Source organism: Meles meles, chromosome 10, assembly GCF_922984935.1.
Source record: "Meles meles chromosome 10, mMelMel3.1 paternal haplotype, whole genome shotgun sequence".
Classification (NCBI taxonomy): Eukaryota; Metazoa; Chordata; class Mammalia; order Carnivora; family Mustelidae; genus Meles; species Meles meles.
The window spans coordinates 69361453-69379651 of record NC_060075.1 but is presented as its reverse complement, the minus strand read 5'-3'; the positions used below and the strand labels follow the sequence as shown (position 1 = coordinate 69379651).

At 42.2% G+C, this 18199-nt stretch overlaps 1 protein-coding gene across 4 annotated transcripts in view; it reads left to right on the top strand.

Annotated features, from left to right (window-relative positions):
• Positions 1-18199, top strand: part of DYNC1I1 (dynein cytoplasmic 1 intermediate chain 1) — a 301726-nt gene that overhangs the window by 239838 nt on the left and 43689 nt on the right. For all 4 annotated transcript variants that reach the window (XM_046021163.1, XM_046021165.1, XM_046021164.1 and 1 more), the window contains one exon: positions 1646-1790. In XM_046021163.1, coding sequence (XP_045877119.1) covers positions 1646-1790 — 145 coding nt within the window. The remainder of the gene's footprint in view (positions 1-1645; positions 1791-18199) is intronic.

Below are 18199 nucleotides of genomic sequence, written 5' to 3'. Positions count from 1 at the left end.
TAATGTTGGACATGGTGAACACTTTTGTTCTATGGCTGTTGTCCTTTTCAAGCCCAATCAGAATTTGCAGTGTGGTTCAAAAGAAGGGTACGTAAGGTGAAAACCACAAATCTTTTCACAACGCCCTTGATTTTGCTTCTGACATTGGCCCATCCCTCTGAAATAGAAAACACAGATCTTGATAAAGTTGTAAAATAGCAAGAATTTGGCTTCATAGCAATTTTAAATGGGTCATGTAGGGATACTGGGGTGGGGGGGGAGAGGGATTTTTATTTTTCACCTAACATACAAAAGGTGAAAATCCACTTCCATAAATTAAATAAGGTCCTCGTTTTGCACCCTATAAACCCTTTCAGGATGCTGTTAAGAGCAAGTGGAGTCTCACCAGGGGCCACTTCAAAGATCAGTTCCTCATGTTCTTTAGAAGAGTTTAAATGGTCATGTGTGGAACTGCTGTTAGCAGTTTCACTGGGCATAATTTTTGAGTGCCTGTTACATGGAGCACACGCTGCAGCGTTTTCTCATGATTTCAAATTTTGCTCAGCACACTGACATTTATTGGTGCTCCAGAAGCCCAGATGTTTTAATAACTTAATTCATTTTACTATCAGTGCCATAATATTTAGATTCCACAAAATCCCTAAGTACTTGTCTCATTTATAGCCTCATACACATGGATTTTTAAAATGCAGCATTTGGGGCATATTTTTTAGTTGGGTTTGGTTGGACGTAGACTATCGTGTGATAACAGGGGGCTAGGAATAATCCCAGCTTAGTTACATAAGCAATGTATGTCCTTGGATAACCTTCACAATGCATATCACTATTTCTCAGATGTTCTTCTTTTGGGTAGAAACGAAAAGGCCTAAGTTTTGTCTCTTTTCCCATGTGGCTTTTTTTCAACAAATATTTGTTGAGCACTTACTATAGGCCAAACACTTGGCAACAAGAAAAACCAGGCACAAGCCCTTATGGAAGTTACATTCAGTAGACTTGAAAACTTCTCTTCTTTCAGTGAATATCTTAATTTCTAAATATCACATTTAAGTTATGCATAGCATATTGTGGGGGCAAGAGTTTCCACAAAGTATTATCTTTTGAGATATATCAACTTCATTTAAGAAATTTTCTTGAAAAGGTAAATGTAGGTATTCAAGGATGTGTGGATTTCTGTAGCCAGTGGGGTTCTCAGAAGAAGTTAAAATGGAATGTGTGCCAAATGTATCATAAGGAGAGTATAGTCCTATTGGGGAAAACATGAAAGCTTCTGAGACTGAAGTGTGTGTGTTTTGCATTGATGTGCTGCATCAACAATGATAGGATTTGAAGAACTCCTGAAAAAGGATTAAATTTATCCCGAAAAAGGACAAAATTCGATATTAAATTGCAAAGGTTAAAAAAATTATATTGCTCCGTATTATTTTTTAATCATCAGAAGTGGCCTAACGTATTTCTCTCAAGATAACTGTGAAAGTGGTTTCATTTTTGGTAGTTTATGGTTGTTCTTCTAAATTACGGAGAAGTAATCATGCAGAGACAAGTGTGTTGTTGTTTTTTTGTTTTTGTTTTGTTTTGTTTTGTTTTTAAAGCAATTGCTGCTCTGCAAAGGTCACTGAAATTCTGCTCCTGTGTGGTCTTCCTGCAGCAAAGCGGGTATTGGGGAGGTCTTCGAAGGTCATCAGGGACCAGTGACTGGAATTAACTGCCACATGGCTGTGGGCCCCATCGACTTTTCACACTTGTTTGTCACGTCATCATTTGACTGGACCGTCAAACTGTGGACCACAAAGGTAAGAATGTCTTAAGTTCTCTGGTAATACATAGGTGAAGAGGGCAATTTGACTGTTCACAGCCTGTTGATGAGCCCAGTCTGCCTCTTTCTCAGTTCATTTTATTTATTTTAAAATAGATAAGGGATACTTGAAAACATTATAAATTTTAAAAATTCCAGCAGTTCAAATACAAATAAAATGGAAGTCCTTCTTTACTAACATCCCCTCCCGGCTGCCATCCCCGCCTCCTCCCCACTTCTGTGTTGACTGTGCAGAGCTCCAGAGCACTGACCTACATACATATGTACTTACAGAAATACGACTTGGGACTTGGTGGCTTGGGTTTTGGGGACATTTTTGGAGCTTTTGGTGGTTTGTAAGCTGGCAAATGGCACTCCATTAGTTGTGTTTTCAAAGGCAATTCTGACCATGCTTGAGAGCAAAAAAAAAAAAAAAAAAAAAGAAAGAAAGGAAAGGCCTCTGGAAGAAGGGTGCAGTAGTCTAGGGAGTAAATGGCAATGGTATTAACCAGTAGTTTGGGATGCGGAGAAATAGATGGATTCGAGAACCACTTATGAGGCAAAAGAAACAGAAACTGGTGACATTCTTTGATATTTGATACAAGTTTGGCGAGACCGGGAAAAAAAAAGGGGTAGTTATGGCTGGAACAGCTGGAGACTGAGCTAATCAGTCACTTCATTCACTGCCCGGAGGTCGCCAGAGGGAGGGCCAGTCAGTGAAAAGCACTGTGCAGGTTAAATTTAAGGTGCTGGGATGCTCAACTCATGATCTCCATTAGACAGTTTGCAGTGTGTGACTGAAGCGGAGGGAGACCTCTGGACTACAGGTACATATCCAGTATGGGTCAGGATAGCAATCACTGGGGTGCCTGGGTGGCTCAGTCAGTTAAATGTCTGCCCTTACATCAGGTCATGATCCCAGGGTCCTGGGATCAAGCCCCACATCTAGCTCCCTGCTCAGCGGGAACCCTGCTGTGCCCTCTCCCTCTGCCCCTTCCCCCCATTCCTGCTCTTTCTCTCTCTGTCTCAAATAAATAATCTAAAATAAAATTTTTTAAAAAAGGAATAGTAATCTTTCTTACAATCCAAACAGTGGATTTTAAAAGAAACATTAAGGGCGCCTGGGTGGCTCAGTGGGTTAAGCCGCTGCCTTCGGCTCAGGTCATGATCTCAGGGTCCTGGGATCGAGTCCCACGTCGGGGTCTCTGCTCAGTGGAGAGCCTGCTTCCCTTCCTCTCTCTCTGCCTGCCTCTCTTGTGATTTCTCTCTGTCAAATAAATAAATAAAATCTTTAAAAAAAAAAAAGAAACATTAAGTGTAGATCCAGATAAAGAGGAATATTTGGGAAATAAACACGAGAAATGAAACTAGAAAAGGAGATTAAAAGAGTACCAACCCAAGATATGGGGGGGGGGGTGAAATACAATTTTTGAGAGAGGTCTGTGAGAAGAGGACAGAATTGATCTCAACTGCATGAAAAACAACCTCACATATAAGAGAAATCCAAATTAAAACCATGGTGAGAAACTTCAACTGTCTTACTGACAAAAATCCAAGAGCAACATAGTCTGTGATGAGACCTAAAGAACCAGCCATTCTCTTACATTGCTGTTGCTGGTACAAAACGGCATAACACTGGAGAGAGGAATTTGGCAGTATATAAAAGTAATTCATCATGCATATTTGCTCATTGTCAGAGCAATTCCTACTTCTAGGAATCTTTGCTATACTAGCAAAAATAAGAAAAAAAGACATCTGCAGAAGGGGATCCATTGAAAGGCTACCTTGAATAGCAAAAGACTGGAAAGGACCCAAGTGTCTATCATTAGGGCTGTGGACAAATTAAAAGAAACCTACGTCCACATGAGAGAGTGTGATTCAAGCTTAGGAAGAAATGCAGAAGATTTCTTCATACTATTATGGAGTGCTGTCTAGGATATATTTTTAAATGAGAAAAGCAGTGGAGGTGGAGAAAAATAAGTAGTATGTTGTCATTGTTTAATATTTATTTATATATTTTTAAAAGTTGGAAAGATAGACATATATACACAAAATTCTTCCTTACAGGGAGGAAACAGAGAATTCCTGAAAGAAACAAAAAGAATAGCCATACTTTTTAAAAGATACTTTGTACCTTTGGTTTGGGAACCAGCTTCCTTGGGAACCAGGAACTACGTAAATATTTTCCATAGTTACAAAACGAAATACAATTTTAAAAGTGGTACCGAAAAAATGTGAAGCAGGACACCTGGGTGGCCCAGTCAGCTGAGCATCCAACTCTTGATTCCTGCTCAGGTCATGACCTCAGGGTCATGGGATGGAGCCCCGCATTGGGCTTTCTGCTCAGCTGGGTGTCTGCTTGAGATTCTCTCTTTCTCCCTCTGTCTGTGCCTCTGCCCTTCCTTCACCTCTAAAATACATAAATAAATCTTTAAAAATGTGAACTAAGGGACGCCTGGGTGGCTCAGTGGGTTAAGCCGCTGCCTTCAGCTCGGGTCATGATCCCAGGGTCCTGGGATCGAGTCCCACATGGCCTCCTTGCTCGGCAGGGAGCCTGCTTCTCTCTCCACCTCTGCCTGCCTCTCTGCCTGCCTGTGTGCTCTCTCTCTCTCTCCTTCTCTCTGACAAATAAATAAAATATTTTTTAAAAAAAAATGTGAAGTAACATGAAACAAATCAAGTGTGCTTCAGAGAATTAATGTGGTTCAAATTAGAGGCAAACCATTACAGCATAGAATGAATCTGACTTTAAAATCCTTTGTTTTAACTATACATTCTAAAATGGATATATTTTAAGGATAAAAAGAACTACAAAAAAATTTTTAATTTTTTACTTTTAGTACTGTTGCTGGTGGTGGTTTTGTAACTGTGCTTTGCTGCTGTCGTGTTTGTATCATGAGTTGAATGACTGCGTTCATGTCACCGAAGAGTGGTTTCAGCTGGGTTGAAAGGAGACACGAGTTGCTTGAATTGAGTAAAACCTCTGCAGTAATCCTGGATTTAAGTTGGAAGTACTAGTAAGAATTTGTGACATATGTTACCTTTAAATCTAAAAAATACATGTTCAACAAAAGTTTCTAGAAACAATGACCAATGTAGCACGGACACTCCTCGTGTCCGGTTTGTGCTCTCTAAGTACCACTTTCACTAAAAGAAACCAGAGACCCTGGAAGAAATTAGTGATTCTAGATCTGGAGCAGGAAATGTGTAAAATGAGCCTGGAATATTTCATCATAATAGAAAACAAGGAAGCTACCAAACACTACATATTTCTTGTCGAAGGTCTTAGAAGCCAAACTGAATAAGCTTCTGCAGGCCAAGGAATATCAGTGAGGGTGAACTCATGAATCCATCACCCTCATTGATATTCTTCAGCTTGCAGAAGCTTATTCAGTTTGGCTTCTAAGAACTTCGACAAGAAATATGTAGTGTTTGGTAGCTTCCTTGGTTTCCATGAGTTCATAATATACTGAAAAAAGAAAAAATTACTCATTAGTCATCTTTGGAGAACGTGAGGAAAGCCAATCCAATATTTTGGAAACTAAGAAGTAAAAGAAAGAATTAATTGTTTATTCTGAAAGAATCAAACATTTATTCTGTTTTTTCTATATGATTTATACTTCAGGGGTACTAAATAATTGATGAGGAGATATTTTTCTTTATAGAAATATTCCAGCTAATATAGGAAGATAGGATTTGAATATGAGGTAGTGATCATTGCTGATAAGGTTGTAAAAATAGAAACAACTTTCACAGTAATGGAAGTATACAATACCACTTTTGAAGTAGGTTTTTCCAGTTCGAATTCTGTCACTCCACCAGATCTCTGAATTTAGAGGCAATAGGAAGTAAAGATGCAAAATATTAAATACTATAGGGATGGAATCTGCCAAATCAAGGCTGTGGAGAAATCTGCGGCACAGCTAATCTCATTTTTACAACAATATCCCAATTTTTTTTTTCAAAGAAAAAAAGAAATAGAGGTAGAAACTATGTATCAAGCAAAATAGAATGAAACAGTACTTGAGACATTTCAACCAATCTTAAAATATGAATCCTATATAGATCCTGATCCAGACAAGCAACCCTTTAAAAAAAATTAGAAGGCTTTTAGGAAATGGGAAAACTGACTAGATATTTGATACTTATGAATTATTATTTTTAGGTGTGATAATTTCATTTTGATCATTTTAAGTGGTGGGATGTTTTAGAGATGCACACTGAAATTTTACAAAGAAATCACATGATGTCAGAGATTTGCTTCAAAATCATCAGTTGGTAAGGGGGAACATGTAGACATAGATGAATTAGACTGTGCAAGTATCATTAAATATAGAAGCTGGATATTGACATTATTCTGTTTTTGAATATGTTTGAAATTGGCTCCATTGGTTCAGCATCTGCCTTCGACTTGGGTCATGATCCTAGGGTCCTGGGATTAAGCCCCACGTCAGGCTCCCTGCTCAGTGGGGAGTCTGTTTCTCCCTCTCCCTCTGTCCTTCTGCCTGCTTATGCTTGCTCTTGCTCACTCTCAAATAAATAAATAAAAATCATTTTTTTAAGAAAAGAAATTTTCTATAATATAAAACTAAAAAAAGAGGGGGGGAGTGACGAAGAGTAACAAATACTTTACGGAAGCATCATCAGACTGAAATACGTCTGTTGTATTCAGTAACCTCACTGTGCCATGGCAAGTACCGCTCCCCTGGTGTGTTGGGGACAGGACGCAAATAACAATGGGTTAAAGAATGAGTGGAAAGAAGAAAGCACTGAAGAAAAATCAAGAAGCTTGGCTATGAGGAGAGGAAGATGGGAGGTAGAGAGAGTTTCTTCTTTCTTCTTTTGTTTATTTATTTATTTTTTAGGTCGTAGAGACTCTTGAGGATGTTGCTGTTGTCTAATCGCCAGCAAAGACAAAGAGTAGAAACACTGCAAGTGTAAGGCAGGGAAAGGTTCCTGAAGATGTTCAGTGAACAGATGCGTAGCACAGGCAGCGGGTAAAGTTTAAATTTGGGCAGTGACATATCTTCTGTTGTAACAAAGGAACAGGGAAGGAAGGGGAGAAAGAAATACGTGCAGATGTGTAGGTTTGGTGCATGAAAGCAGAGGGCAGTCTCATGTGACCTTGTTTTCTCAGTGAGGCAGGAGATGAAACGGTCCTACCAAGAGGAAGGAGAGGTGCCGGATGGAGCAGGTTGCAGCCAGCTGGTCATGGGAGAGAGGAAGAAGAGCTGATTAGGGAAGCAAAGATGGACTCTAGGGGTGTGGACACCAGACTGTTCTAGGGGCATCGATCTTCAGGGCCAACTTCCTCCAGGAGAACTTAACAGCATAGATATGGACGTGGGTGAGGGGGACATGTAGTTGGTTCTGGGGCCAAAGCTTTCCCAGAATGCGGTAGCAGAGGATGGAACTTGGGATCAGAAATAAGGACAAGAGCATATGATGTTAGATGCTAAGGAGTCTACGCTGTGGCTGAAAGGAAGTGAAAGCAGAGCGGAGAAAGTAAAAGGAGCAAGGGGTTAGAAGCCCCTATAAGATCAGAGAATACGTATGAAAGAAGGAATTGAGTAAGAGTAAAAAAAGACATTGTTATTAGAAAGTGAGATGTTGGGATTTAGTAATTCACAACTGAAATAATTCCAAGTGATAAAAACAAGCCAAACAAAGGTCCAGGATGTGATCATGTTGTCACTGACGTCAAGTGGACGTGAAGTTCTCTGGAGCTGAGGGGCCCTGGAAATAAAAGGTCAAGGTGCTTGTGGGCTGTGGGCTTTGAAGTGGGCCAGAGTAAAGGCAAGACTGGGATGGAAAAGGAGATCTTGAGGCCTGTGCTAAAGTCTTCAGTGAATTAGGAAGAGAGATCAGAAGAAGGAAAGCATGACGGAGACATGGCCTGAGCTTAAAAGAAGCAGGGCTTTTTACTGGGTATCTAACACCTTGGAGAACAGACACTTTATTTCACTCTTCTGGAACAGAAGAGCCAGTAATGAACAGTTCCTACCTGAGAAGACAGCCTGGGATGGGGCGAGCTTATGGGAGAGGGAGAGTTCCTCTGAGATGGGCAGCAGAGGGAACTTTCCATGAGAAGGCTGAAGATGGAGGCAAATGAGCTCATTATAGAATGGGAAACGTGGAGAGCACAGTGGGGACATCTAGAAAGGAGGAGAGCACTGAGGGGTTGGTTCAAGTAAAATAAGTACTAACAGAGATTCCTAGAAAATGCTCTAAGAATTTAGCAAGATGGGGGTTGGGCGGGGGTGGAGAGGAGATACAAAAAAAAAAAAAAAAAAAGACTGGAATTCTCAGCAGAATGGCAATTCTTGCAAATTCTAGTGAGGACAGTATACAAGAAAAAAGGATTAAAATACATTACATTGCCTTCCCTCCACCCTCTAGCATGCCAGATTTCATCACTAAACCACAGTCAGGGAGGCTTCACGTTGAAGCAGAAACTTTGCTGGAGTCGGTTACCTGGCAAACACAGGACAGGGCTCCGTTCCAGCAGCTGAATCAACAAGGGAGAAGCCATTTTCATTGAAATGGCCAAAAGGCAGGGATCCACTCAGGAAATGCATGCGATGACCGGGAAAGATAGGTTTATACTTGATTGTGCAGATTTATTTTTATTTTATAAATGATGGCAGGTCATTTTAGGACCAAACCTATCAAAATGGAATTTGGGGGAGCTTTCTATGGAAGGTGAATTTGCAGGGGTTGGCAGGAGGGTGGGAGGTCATTCTGTGTGCCAGACACTGCGCTAAATATGTTACATACAGAAAACGGTCCAGTAAGCCCTCAGTCTACTCCCAAGTGGGTGTGTCACCCCTTCCTCTACAACGTGGAGGCACACGAGAGCTGAAGTAACTTGCCTGGCGGGCTCAGTGAGAACCTGGGGAAACTAATTTGAACTCAAATTAGTGTGACCCCCAAAGCTGTGCTCTTTTCCACAGCAGCACACTAAGCCCAGAGGCAGGACATCCAGTTGGAAGGCTAGTTCGACCATCCAGGCAAGAGCCAGAATATCGGTGGCAGCGACGGTGGGCTTGTGGACGAAAACACAGAGTCTGAAACCAGGACGCGGACCTGGTGCCCAGCTGACTTGATCGGAGAGCGGAGTCAGTGGCGATCCTGATATTCCTACCTTAGGCCTCTGAGGGGAAGAATGGTGGTGCCAAGATGGAGACAGGACATAGAGGAGGAGCGGGCTTGGGTCTGGGATAGAAAAGTGGCCATCTGGGACACGCTGCAGCTGAGGCCCCTGGAAATTCCTAAAAGGTGATTGAAAATAGTGGAGATCAGGGATAAGAAGAAGGTTAGAAATCCACTCAGTCTTGAGTTCGAGAGTTCAAACACCACGTTGGGCATAGAGCTGATGTTTATAAGAAGAGCTAAACACGGCAGCGATCCACCCATTGTCAGCCATTTGTCCCGAGAGCAAATTAAGACTAGCATGTAAATCAAAGAGGACAGGGTGCAACTGCGGGGCCACCACGGCGGCGGGAAGAGAAGGGATACAGGGACGGACAAGCAAGAAGAGGGCGGCGCAGGCCCCAGCGCAGACTGAGGCTGGTTGTGGAGCGAGGGGGAAGGCCGCTCCTGGAGCCTGGGGCCCGAACTGAAGGAGACAGCGGCGGCTCGTGGGGAAGGCCAGGCCCACAGAGCATTTGGTTATTATACTTCCTGAGAGACTTGAGCACGTTTGTAGTCTGAAGAGAAGGAGCCAGGGAAGAGTACAGATGGACAGTGAGTGGCCTGACAGGAAGGAGGGAAGCTCTCAGTGCTGTGGGGTGCTGGGGAGGGGAGTGGAGGCAGGACACCGCTAAGGCTGGAGAAAGGTGGGAGGATGGGTTCAGCCGCACGGAAGTGGAAGGCAGAGCAGAGAGTGAGAGAAGGTCCCTATGCTCCGGGGACGTCAGCGGCACGCTCCTCTGCCGACAGCAGCGCAGCGACAGGCCCCCGACTCCTGAGGATGACTGAACTGCACCAATTTGAGAGCCGCCAGGGCTAAATATCAAAGGTGCATTTCATAGGTGATGTCTAAGTTTTAACAAGAGGGCCAGGAATTGCATAAGGTGGCCATTGCGGACTCTCTATAAAGTCCTCCCAAACCTCCTGAATCCGCCATTCAAGGCTGTCCGCGATGGGGGCTCAGTCAGTTAAGAGTCTGACTCCTGATTTCGGCTTAGGTCATGATCTTAGGGTAACCTGGGGCTCCTTACCCAGCATGGAACCTCCTTGTGTTTCTCTGTCTCCCTCACCCTCTGCTCCCCACCCCACTGTGCTCTCTTTAAAAAAAAAAAAGAAAGAAAGAAAGAAAAAGTGCTGTCCACAACCTGTCCCCAACTTATGGTAGCAGGTTGACAAATTCAGGTATGGGGGTTACACCACTTCTCTGCAATTCTAAACCAAGGGTTTTCGAAGTGTGGCACCTTGATCATCATGGGCAGCATTACCTGGGACATATGAGAAATGCAAATTCTCTGCATCATCTCCCCAGACATTCTGCATCAAAAATTCTGGGAGTGGAGGGGCGCCTGGGTGGCTCAGCGGGTTAAGCCTCTGCCTTCAGCTCAGGTCGTGATCTCAGGGTCCTGGGATCGAGCCCCCACATGGGGCTCTCTGCTCAGCGGGGAGCCTACTTCCTCCTGTCTCTCTACCTGCCCCTCTGCCTACTTGTGATCTCTCTCTCTCTGTCGAATAAATAAATAAAATCTTTAAAAAAAAATTCCGGGAGTGGGGCCAGCAATCTGTTTTAATAAGCCCTCCAAGTAATCCCCATGCTGCTAGAATTTAGAGTCATGCTCTAAACCTACATGAAGTTCTGTCTCAAACTCCCCATCCTACAGAACTGGTGGGGCAGTTCATTTATTTTGAGGTGTCTCTCATTTCTCATCAGGATTGTCTTAGGGAACTGGGGAGCTAGTTCGGGATTCAGGCAGGAGAATAGAATTCATTGACGCACCCCTCCCCCAGTCAGGTTCCTTGATATAATTAACACCCTACTTGTTCTGGCCAGGGGGTTATACTGTGAATCTATTTGAAACCCCAAATTAATCATAACCTTTTGTGGTGGTCTCCTAGGAGCAATGGTTCTACTTGATGCTCTTGGCAACACTGTCTAGAGTCTTTCTTCTCTTCTTGATCTAAACATGCATAAAATATAAAGGAAATGGTAGCAGCATCTCCTAAAATTACTAGTGCCTTTTATAAGACTGAGGGAAAGTAACCTCCTTTAGCTTCATGAAAAGGGCAAAGTGAAAATATAAATATTGTTTTGAAAATACTGGAGATTAAAAAAAGAAAGGAAAGAAAATATGAATATCAACCCTTTCGGTTTTTTTCATTCTTGTTGACGATAAGAATTTTCAGATAGCTGGAGAAGAGAGAAAAATGAGATGGGTAATTATTTTTGGACTCTTTTGACAATGATGGTGACCTTGGTAATCTTTATTTTAAACTCATTGTGTAACTTGGAGTCATCAGATCATTGAGCCAAAGATGAAAAAGATTGTGGTGGAGGCTTACTTGATAATCGAGTCAGTGATACCCCCACACTGAAGATTATGGCTTAGTCCTTTTGGACAGCTCTAACAAAATAGCTCCGACTGAGTGGTTTCTGAATGACAGGAATTTATTTCACTCAGTGCTGGAGGCTGGGAATCCCAAGATCAGGATGCCGGCACAGTCATGTTCTGGCGAAGTCCCCCTTCTTGGTTCGTAGCCAGCCCCTTCTTGAGTGTCCTCACGTGGCAGAGGGCCTAGATCTCTTTTATAAGGGACTAACCCCGCTCATGAGGTGCCACCCTCATGACCTAAGCACCGCCCCAAGACCCCACCTTCTAACCATCATTTGGTGATCAGGATTTCAACATATGGATTTGGGGGGGAAACACAAACATTCAGAACATAGCAGATTGCAAATTAAATCCTGTAAGGAAGAATTCTTCAAATGGTGGAAAGAGTGGATGCTAAGAAATAAGACTTTGAACTGGTCAAGAGTCAAATTTAAAAAGTGGTTGCAGTGTAATACTTGGTACATAAAAATAAGCATCGCTCAAATAAGATACCCCATCCCACCCCCAAGCCTAAAGGCAAACCAAACACCAGGACAATTTGACAACACAGACATGCATTTTGTGCGTTCTACTGACCAAGAATCTGCATTTCTAACACAAAGATAAAATACCAGGCTGAAAAATCTGTATTTCAGGGGAGAATGTTGCGCTGTAATTAGCACACTGAGCAAAATGAATGTAGTCTTGAAGACTTGAGCCAAGTCCATATCCACTCACTCTGCGTAAGTAATGTGATTGCCCACGAGACAGTAGCACTTCATACACTCTAAAACAGAGAGAAGCTACGATTTTAAAGATCAAGACCACGACATAGGGGCGCCTGGGTGGCTCAGTGGGTTAAGCCTCTGCCTTCAGCTCAGGTCATGATCTCAAGGTCCTGGGATGGAGCCCTGCATCAGGCTCTCTGCTCGGCAGGGAGCCTGCTTCCCCCTCTCTCTCTGTCTGCCTCTCTGCCTGCTTGTGATCTGTCTGTCAAATAAATAAATAAAATCTTAAAAAAAAAAGACTAAGACATAAAATTTCTGTACATAGGATTTCAGAAATATTGTAGTTAAACGAAAAAGCATATTTGCAGAAAATGCAGTCATTGCCAATTCTCTTTGTGATTTGAAAAAACTAATATTACTCTTAACTTTATATAGGGTTTTGTTTAAATTTCCCATGAAGATTATACAACTTTATATAGGGTTTTATTGAAGGAAGAACACAGTACCGTATATTTTGGGAGGTCTGGCCTTCTAAACAGTTCCCAAAAGAGTGGTTTGGTTCATGAACACTAATGAGTCACATTGACCATAGGTGGAAAAGTAACCTACCTAACAGTGTTCTAGAATCTTGAAATTTTAGCATGACTCTTTCTGGTGTCATCATCTTAGTTACCTCAATAGGAAAGAACAAGTAACTGCATATTAGTGACAGAGGGTCTTTATTTTATTTTATTTTTTGTCAGAAGCTTAAGACATAATAATTAACAGTGTACCTTTTTTTTTTTTTTAAGAATTTATGTATTTGACAGGAAGAGATCACAAGTAGGCAGAGAAGCAGGCAGAGAGAGAGGTGGGGAAGCAGGCTCTGCACTCAGCAGAAAGCCCAATGTGGGGCTTGATCCCAGGACCCTGAGATCATGACCTGAGCTAAAGGCAGAGTCTTTAACCCACTGAGCCACCCAGGCGCCCCAGTGTACCTTTTTTTTTAAGCATACTAACACAACCATTTTTGATATTGAGAGGAACTTTGTTCATTACCTTAATTACCAACATACCATGTTTTAACTCCATGCAGGAGAAGTAAAAAAATCACCCTTGTCTTAGTGGATAAAGAGTAAAAATATAACCATGTGTAGAAAATAGTCTGGTTATGGTTGGCTGCCATAGAGACAATATAGGGGAGAGTCCAAACGAACGAGTAGAGCAAACAATTCTCAGGTGCACTGTGTGCTCGTGGGCATGTGCGGGGAGAGCCTGGAAGACAGAGTGAGTTTAAGTTCTCTACTTGCCCTCATGGAGGCCTCGCCTAGATCCTCTATGTGAATTCCCACAGTGAGCCACCATCTGTCTCTCTTCTCTTTATGCCCCACTTGCCCTTCCAACTTTTTTTTAAAAACAAAACAAAGCACAGACACCCTGCCCTTGACCTTGCTGTCCCTTTCCCATCCCGTTTCCCTTCTGCCTTTTCCCACCAAACAGCAGCTTTACCTCCTGCGATCTATGTATCTCCGTGATCACCACTAAACCTCCCCCTTCACAAATGGCTCTGCCCTCCTCCTTCTTGCCTGTTCCAAGGGCATTTTGCCATTTTCATTTCCTTTCATGACTTTGCTGTTTCAATAATGTTGATCAGTCCTTTGGAACATCCTTCTGTAATATATCAATGAGGCTGTTTTTAAGAGAACAGTAAAAAGCTGCATACTTAAAAGTCTGTCTTTGACGATCCTTTTAAAAAATAATTTTTAAAAATGAATTGCCTGAATAAATTCTAGTGAGTACCAACTCTTACCTTTTACTATATCTGAGCCCATTAAACTTCCCATCCATCAAGAAATGCTGGAGTTGATACTTAGAAATGAAGTATGAGCTCTTGGCTGGACTAAAACATTCATTATTCCACTCAGCTTTTCTGTTTGCTGAGGTTTTGGGTAATTTTTTTTTTCCTGTACTGTAGTTTAGCTTAGTGGCTAGACAAGTTATGAGTCTTTGGATTTTTTATCATTGCATCCAGCTTGGAAAGTTTCAGTGGATTCCAATTAAACATTGGCTTAATATTTATTTTGGTCCCGGTACGACTTCATAAGGCTTTAGGTTCCTGATACTGTTCATGTATTTGCCAGCTCAGCCTGTTCCTTTAGTCCTCAAAGGGCTCGAATTTCTTCTGCTTGTATTAATCATAGACTCCAAATGCTTTCTGTGTTAAAACTTTGGGACCCTAAAATTCAGTTCCTGTCTGTTGGCCTTCATGACCCGACTGGTCAGGTAGATGGTCTGACAGAACCCACGTGCTGGCATTGGATGTGGTTCCTGGGCAGCGCCCCGGGATGCTGTCATCCAAGAACGGCTCATGACACTCATTTGACTGATGGAACCCCCTGACCTCCCTCAGATGCGCCTTGACACTTCGCAGTCTCTCCTAGCAGCTAACCTACCTCTCAGTCCTCTTAACAAAACCTCTTTGCACAAAACAAAAAATCTGAAAACAAAATTTTCTAAGTGACTGAGAGGTGATGACTTTGCAGAGATTAGAAAGATAATCTTCAATTTCCAAACAACTACTGAGAAATCAATAAATATTCCCTATTTCACGTTGACATTCGGTGCCAGGATTTAAATGTAAGATGAAAATCACACCTGATTTTTTTTTTCCCCATCTTAGCTGTGAGGGAAAAAGGATAATCTCAATTTTTTTATGAATAAAAATTTGGAAAATTTTTATTTTTAAGGAAAAACAAAAATTCATTTACCTTTAAAGTGAATCCATCAAAAGTGATTATGTATTGTAATAAATGTTAAGTGTAGCCGTATTACACATAATGCAGTAATAAAAATAGTTTTTTCTTGCTCACTGAATCACATTTAGTGTACACAGACTTTCCAACCCTTCCCTGTAAGACCATGAGCTCCTTGAGAGTAGGCTCATATTATTCTGTCTGTATCCACAGTACCTGGCAGAGTACTTGGCACCTGGTAGACACTTAATAAATCATTGAATTAATACAGGAATGAATAATCCCTGGGTTTTTAAAAGCTGTACATTAAAGACATACTGTAGCAAATATTTAGTTAGCAGTGGTTTTGAGCAGTAGAATTCATAGTCATAATTTAGAAATATAATAATTAGAAAGCTGAGGTTAAGCTTTAAAAATCCTATTAAGGAAATATTTAAGAAACTATAATTTTTTGGAGAAAAAAAAAAACTAAGGCAACCATCCAGGAGCAGAGTGGACTCCTAAATATTTTTCTTACGAAGTAGATGAGTAGGATTCCAATTAGTTTGTGAGAATGATCCAGAGAGCTGGGCAACCAGAGTATATGCCCTTAGCCCTCCCTTTGACTCAAGAGGATATTTACCCAAGTGAGCGAGGGAAGAGGTTCCTCAACAGGCCGACGGTCCTCTTCTGGGCGCCATAGCCCAGCTGCTGGCAGGAAGGCTCTTTCTAGAGAGACCCCTGGCAAAGTCTATCCCTTGTGGGAGATGATTTCCCCCCAGAGAAAGAGAGCTTGACTCTCTCTAAATCATAGTTATTAGAGAAAGTCCCAACTCACACTGAAGCTGGTGGGGAGTGTACGGAGGAGGAAATGTGCCGAAGCAGCTTCTCAAAGTAGGTGACATCCAAACTGAGGTGCGAATGATTCAGTCAAGGGACCCGGGAACGACCTTCAAGTGAAAGCAACGGAGTGTTCAAAAACAGACGCATAGGATAGTCGACACCCTGGTTGTGTGACTTCAGGGAAGTCACTCTCCCTCTTTGTGCTGTGGTTTTTTCATCTGTACGTTATAGGGTACCTGTGAAGATTAAATGAGTTCGTATGAACAAAGCTCTCAGAACAGCGCCAGGCAGAGAGCGGCAAGCACTCGCAGGAAGTAGCAATGCAGTTACTGCCATTAAACCTGGTCATTGTTGATATTGCTGTTATTTGGATACTGAACTGGCTTAGTTGGGCTGGAGCACTGGGTGCAACGTGACCGGAAGGGAAGAATAAAAGGGTGCCTCTGAGGGCGGAAAGGGACCAGATAAGGAAAGACAGTCTGTGATGCCCTGGTTGGAGAATAGACTTGCTTCTGAAGATGATAAGTATCCTAGCTTATGGGGGCGCCTGGGTGGCTCAGTGGGTTAAAGCCTCTGCCTTCAGCTCAGGTCATGATCTCAGGGTCCTGGGACCGAGCCCCGCATCAGGCTCTCTGCTCTACAGGGAGCCTTTCCTCCTCTCTCTGCCTGCCTCTCTGCCTACTTGTGGTCTCTGTCTGTCAAATAAATAAATAAAATCTTAAAAAAAAAAAAATCCTAGCTTATGGTTAAGTGGGGCCTCATCTGCCTGTGGCTTAAGGTCATTCAGCGAGAGACATGTCCCCTCCCTCTCAGGATTCTGACCCACAGCATGCGCGTCCCATGCCCCATGGGATGACTGCTTCCTCGGATTGCCAACAATGCATGGGTTCCGCAGAAGCCTTGTGGCACACCCCATAGCCCCTCCCGTCTTAGACCATAGATGAGCAGTCTTCAGTTCTGCCACACTTGGGAGTGGCATCCAGATTGGCCAGAATGCTAACTTCTGCCTCCCTTCCGGAGACTTCCCTCCCAATTCACCACTACACTTAAACATGCAGATGAAGCCCAATCGTGACCTTTACGACTCCAACAATAATAATCCTCATAAGAGTAGAAGTTGCATTCAACTCTGAATGCTTCCACATGACTGGCATTGTACCGGTGAGAGCACATAACCCCAAGTGTAGTTTTGTAAACACGCTGCTGCAGGAGGCCATCTTGAATGGATTGTTGCAGAATTGTCTCATCTGACCTTTCTGCTAGCTTTATGTTTCCTTGTTCTTCCATTGTGCCTTCAACTGGACTTTTCCCCTTATCATTTAAAATTGTTTTTAAGTGTTTGCGCCGAAGATATATTCTCTCTTCCTCCTCCTACGTAGCTCCAAGAAACTGGTATCACTAGTGATTCTAATCCTTACTCAGAGCCCCGTAATTTTTTATGTCCCCACCCCACCATGTCCTGACTGCTCAAAGGGGATTTAAATATGGCAGGACAAGAAGATGGAGAAACTGTCATTTGTCCTAGGTCTAAAGAAAGCACGTGTAAGGATTTTTCTCTTTGTATAGTTTAATGCCGATTACTTTTACAATTTCTATATGTTTCTTTAAACTGGGCTGACTGTTTAGTATGTTTTTACACAATTTTTTCTCAAAGTAAGATATTGCTTTGTTCATCTCTATCTTGTGTCTGATATGTGTTAGTTTGCCAGTGTTACACTCCATATGGAATGAGTAGAATTGGGCCTTTATAACAAATTACTACTGTATCAACTTGGGACAATAAAAATTGGGAGAACGTTCTCATTCTTCTAGTACTTTGTAAGAAATAAATAAAAGTTTTGTAGAGGAAAAATAAATATAATTAATCTTTTAGAACTCTTATTTTCTCTTCTAAAGGAGGGTAACAGGCCCTCCCATAAATTCTGGGGAAACAGACCTCAGTGTTTACTACTGGAAGCTCACCAGCTCTGTGGAAGTTTCTGGAGAGGAATGTTGTGGAATTGGCGGTAGAGTGAAATAGTGTTCTCTCCTGTCCCCTGGTTCATTGGCTTGAACTAAGCCCAAGTCAAAAGTAAGAAGAAGTCTCTTATAAGTTGTCAGTTTCCTCCTCAAGGACCTTCCTTAATGATTAAAAACTTAACTCTTAAACCAGATTTCCCCTCCACCACTCTGCCAGACCCAGCTGCTTTAAGAGGTGTAATGGGTCACTGATCCAGGAAGATTTTGCTTGAGACTCTTGGCTTCCACCCACCACCCACCTATGGAACTTAATTTATGCCTGATTGGGTTGGATTTTTCTCTCTCTCAATTACGCTCCTTTTGCAAAGGTCAGTAAATCAGCTAAGTTTTCATTCTTTTGCTATTAAGTTCATCTCTTTAATTCAGCAATCCATGAACCATCAAAATTAAATGCAATGTATCTGTGAGTATGTGCACATCTGTGATCTTGTTTCTTCTTTTTTATGCTATTTTGTGTTACTCTAGATCTGTAATGAATTAGAACAGCCATGATCTTCTCTAACAATGCCCTTCCCCAGATCTTGATAGTCTGTCTGTATGGAATAATAG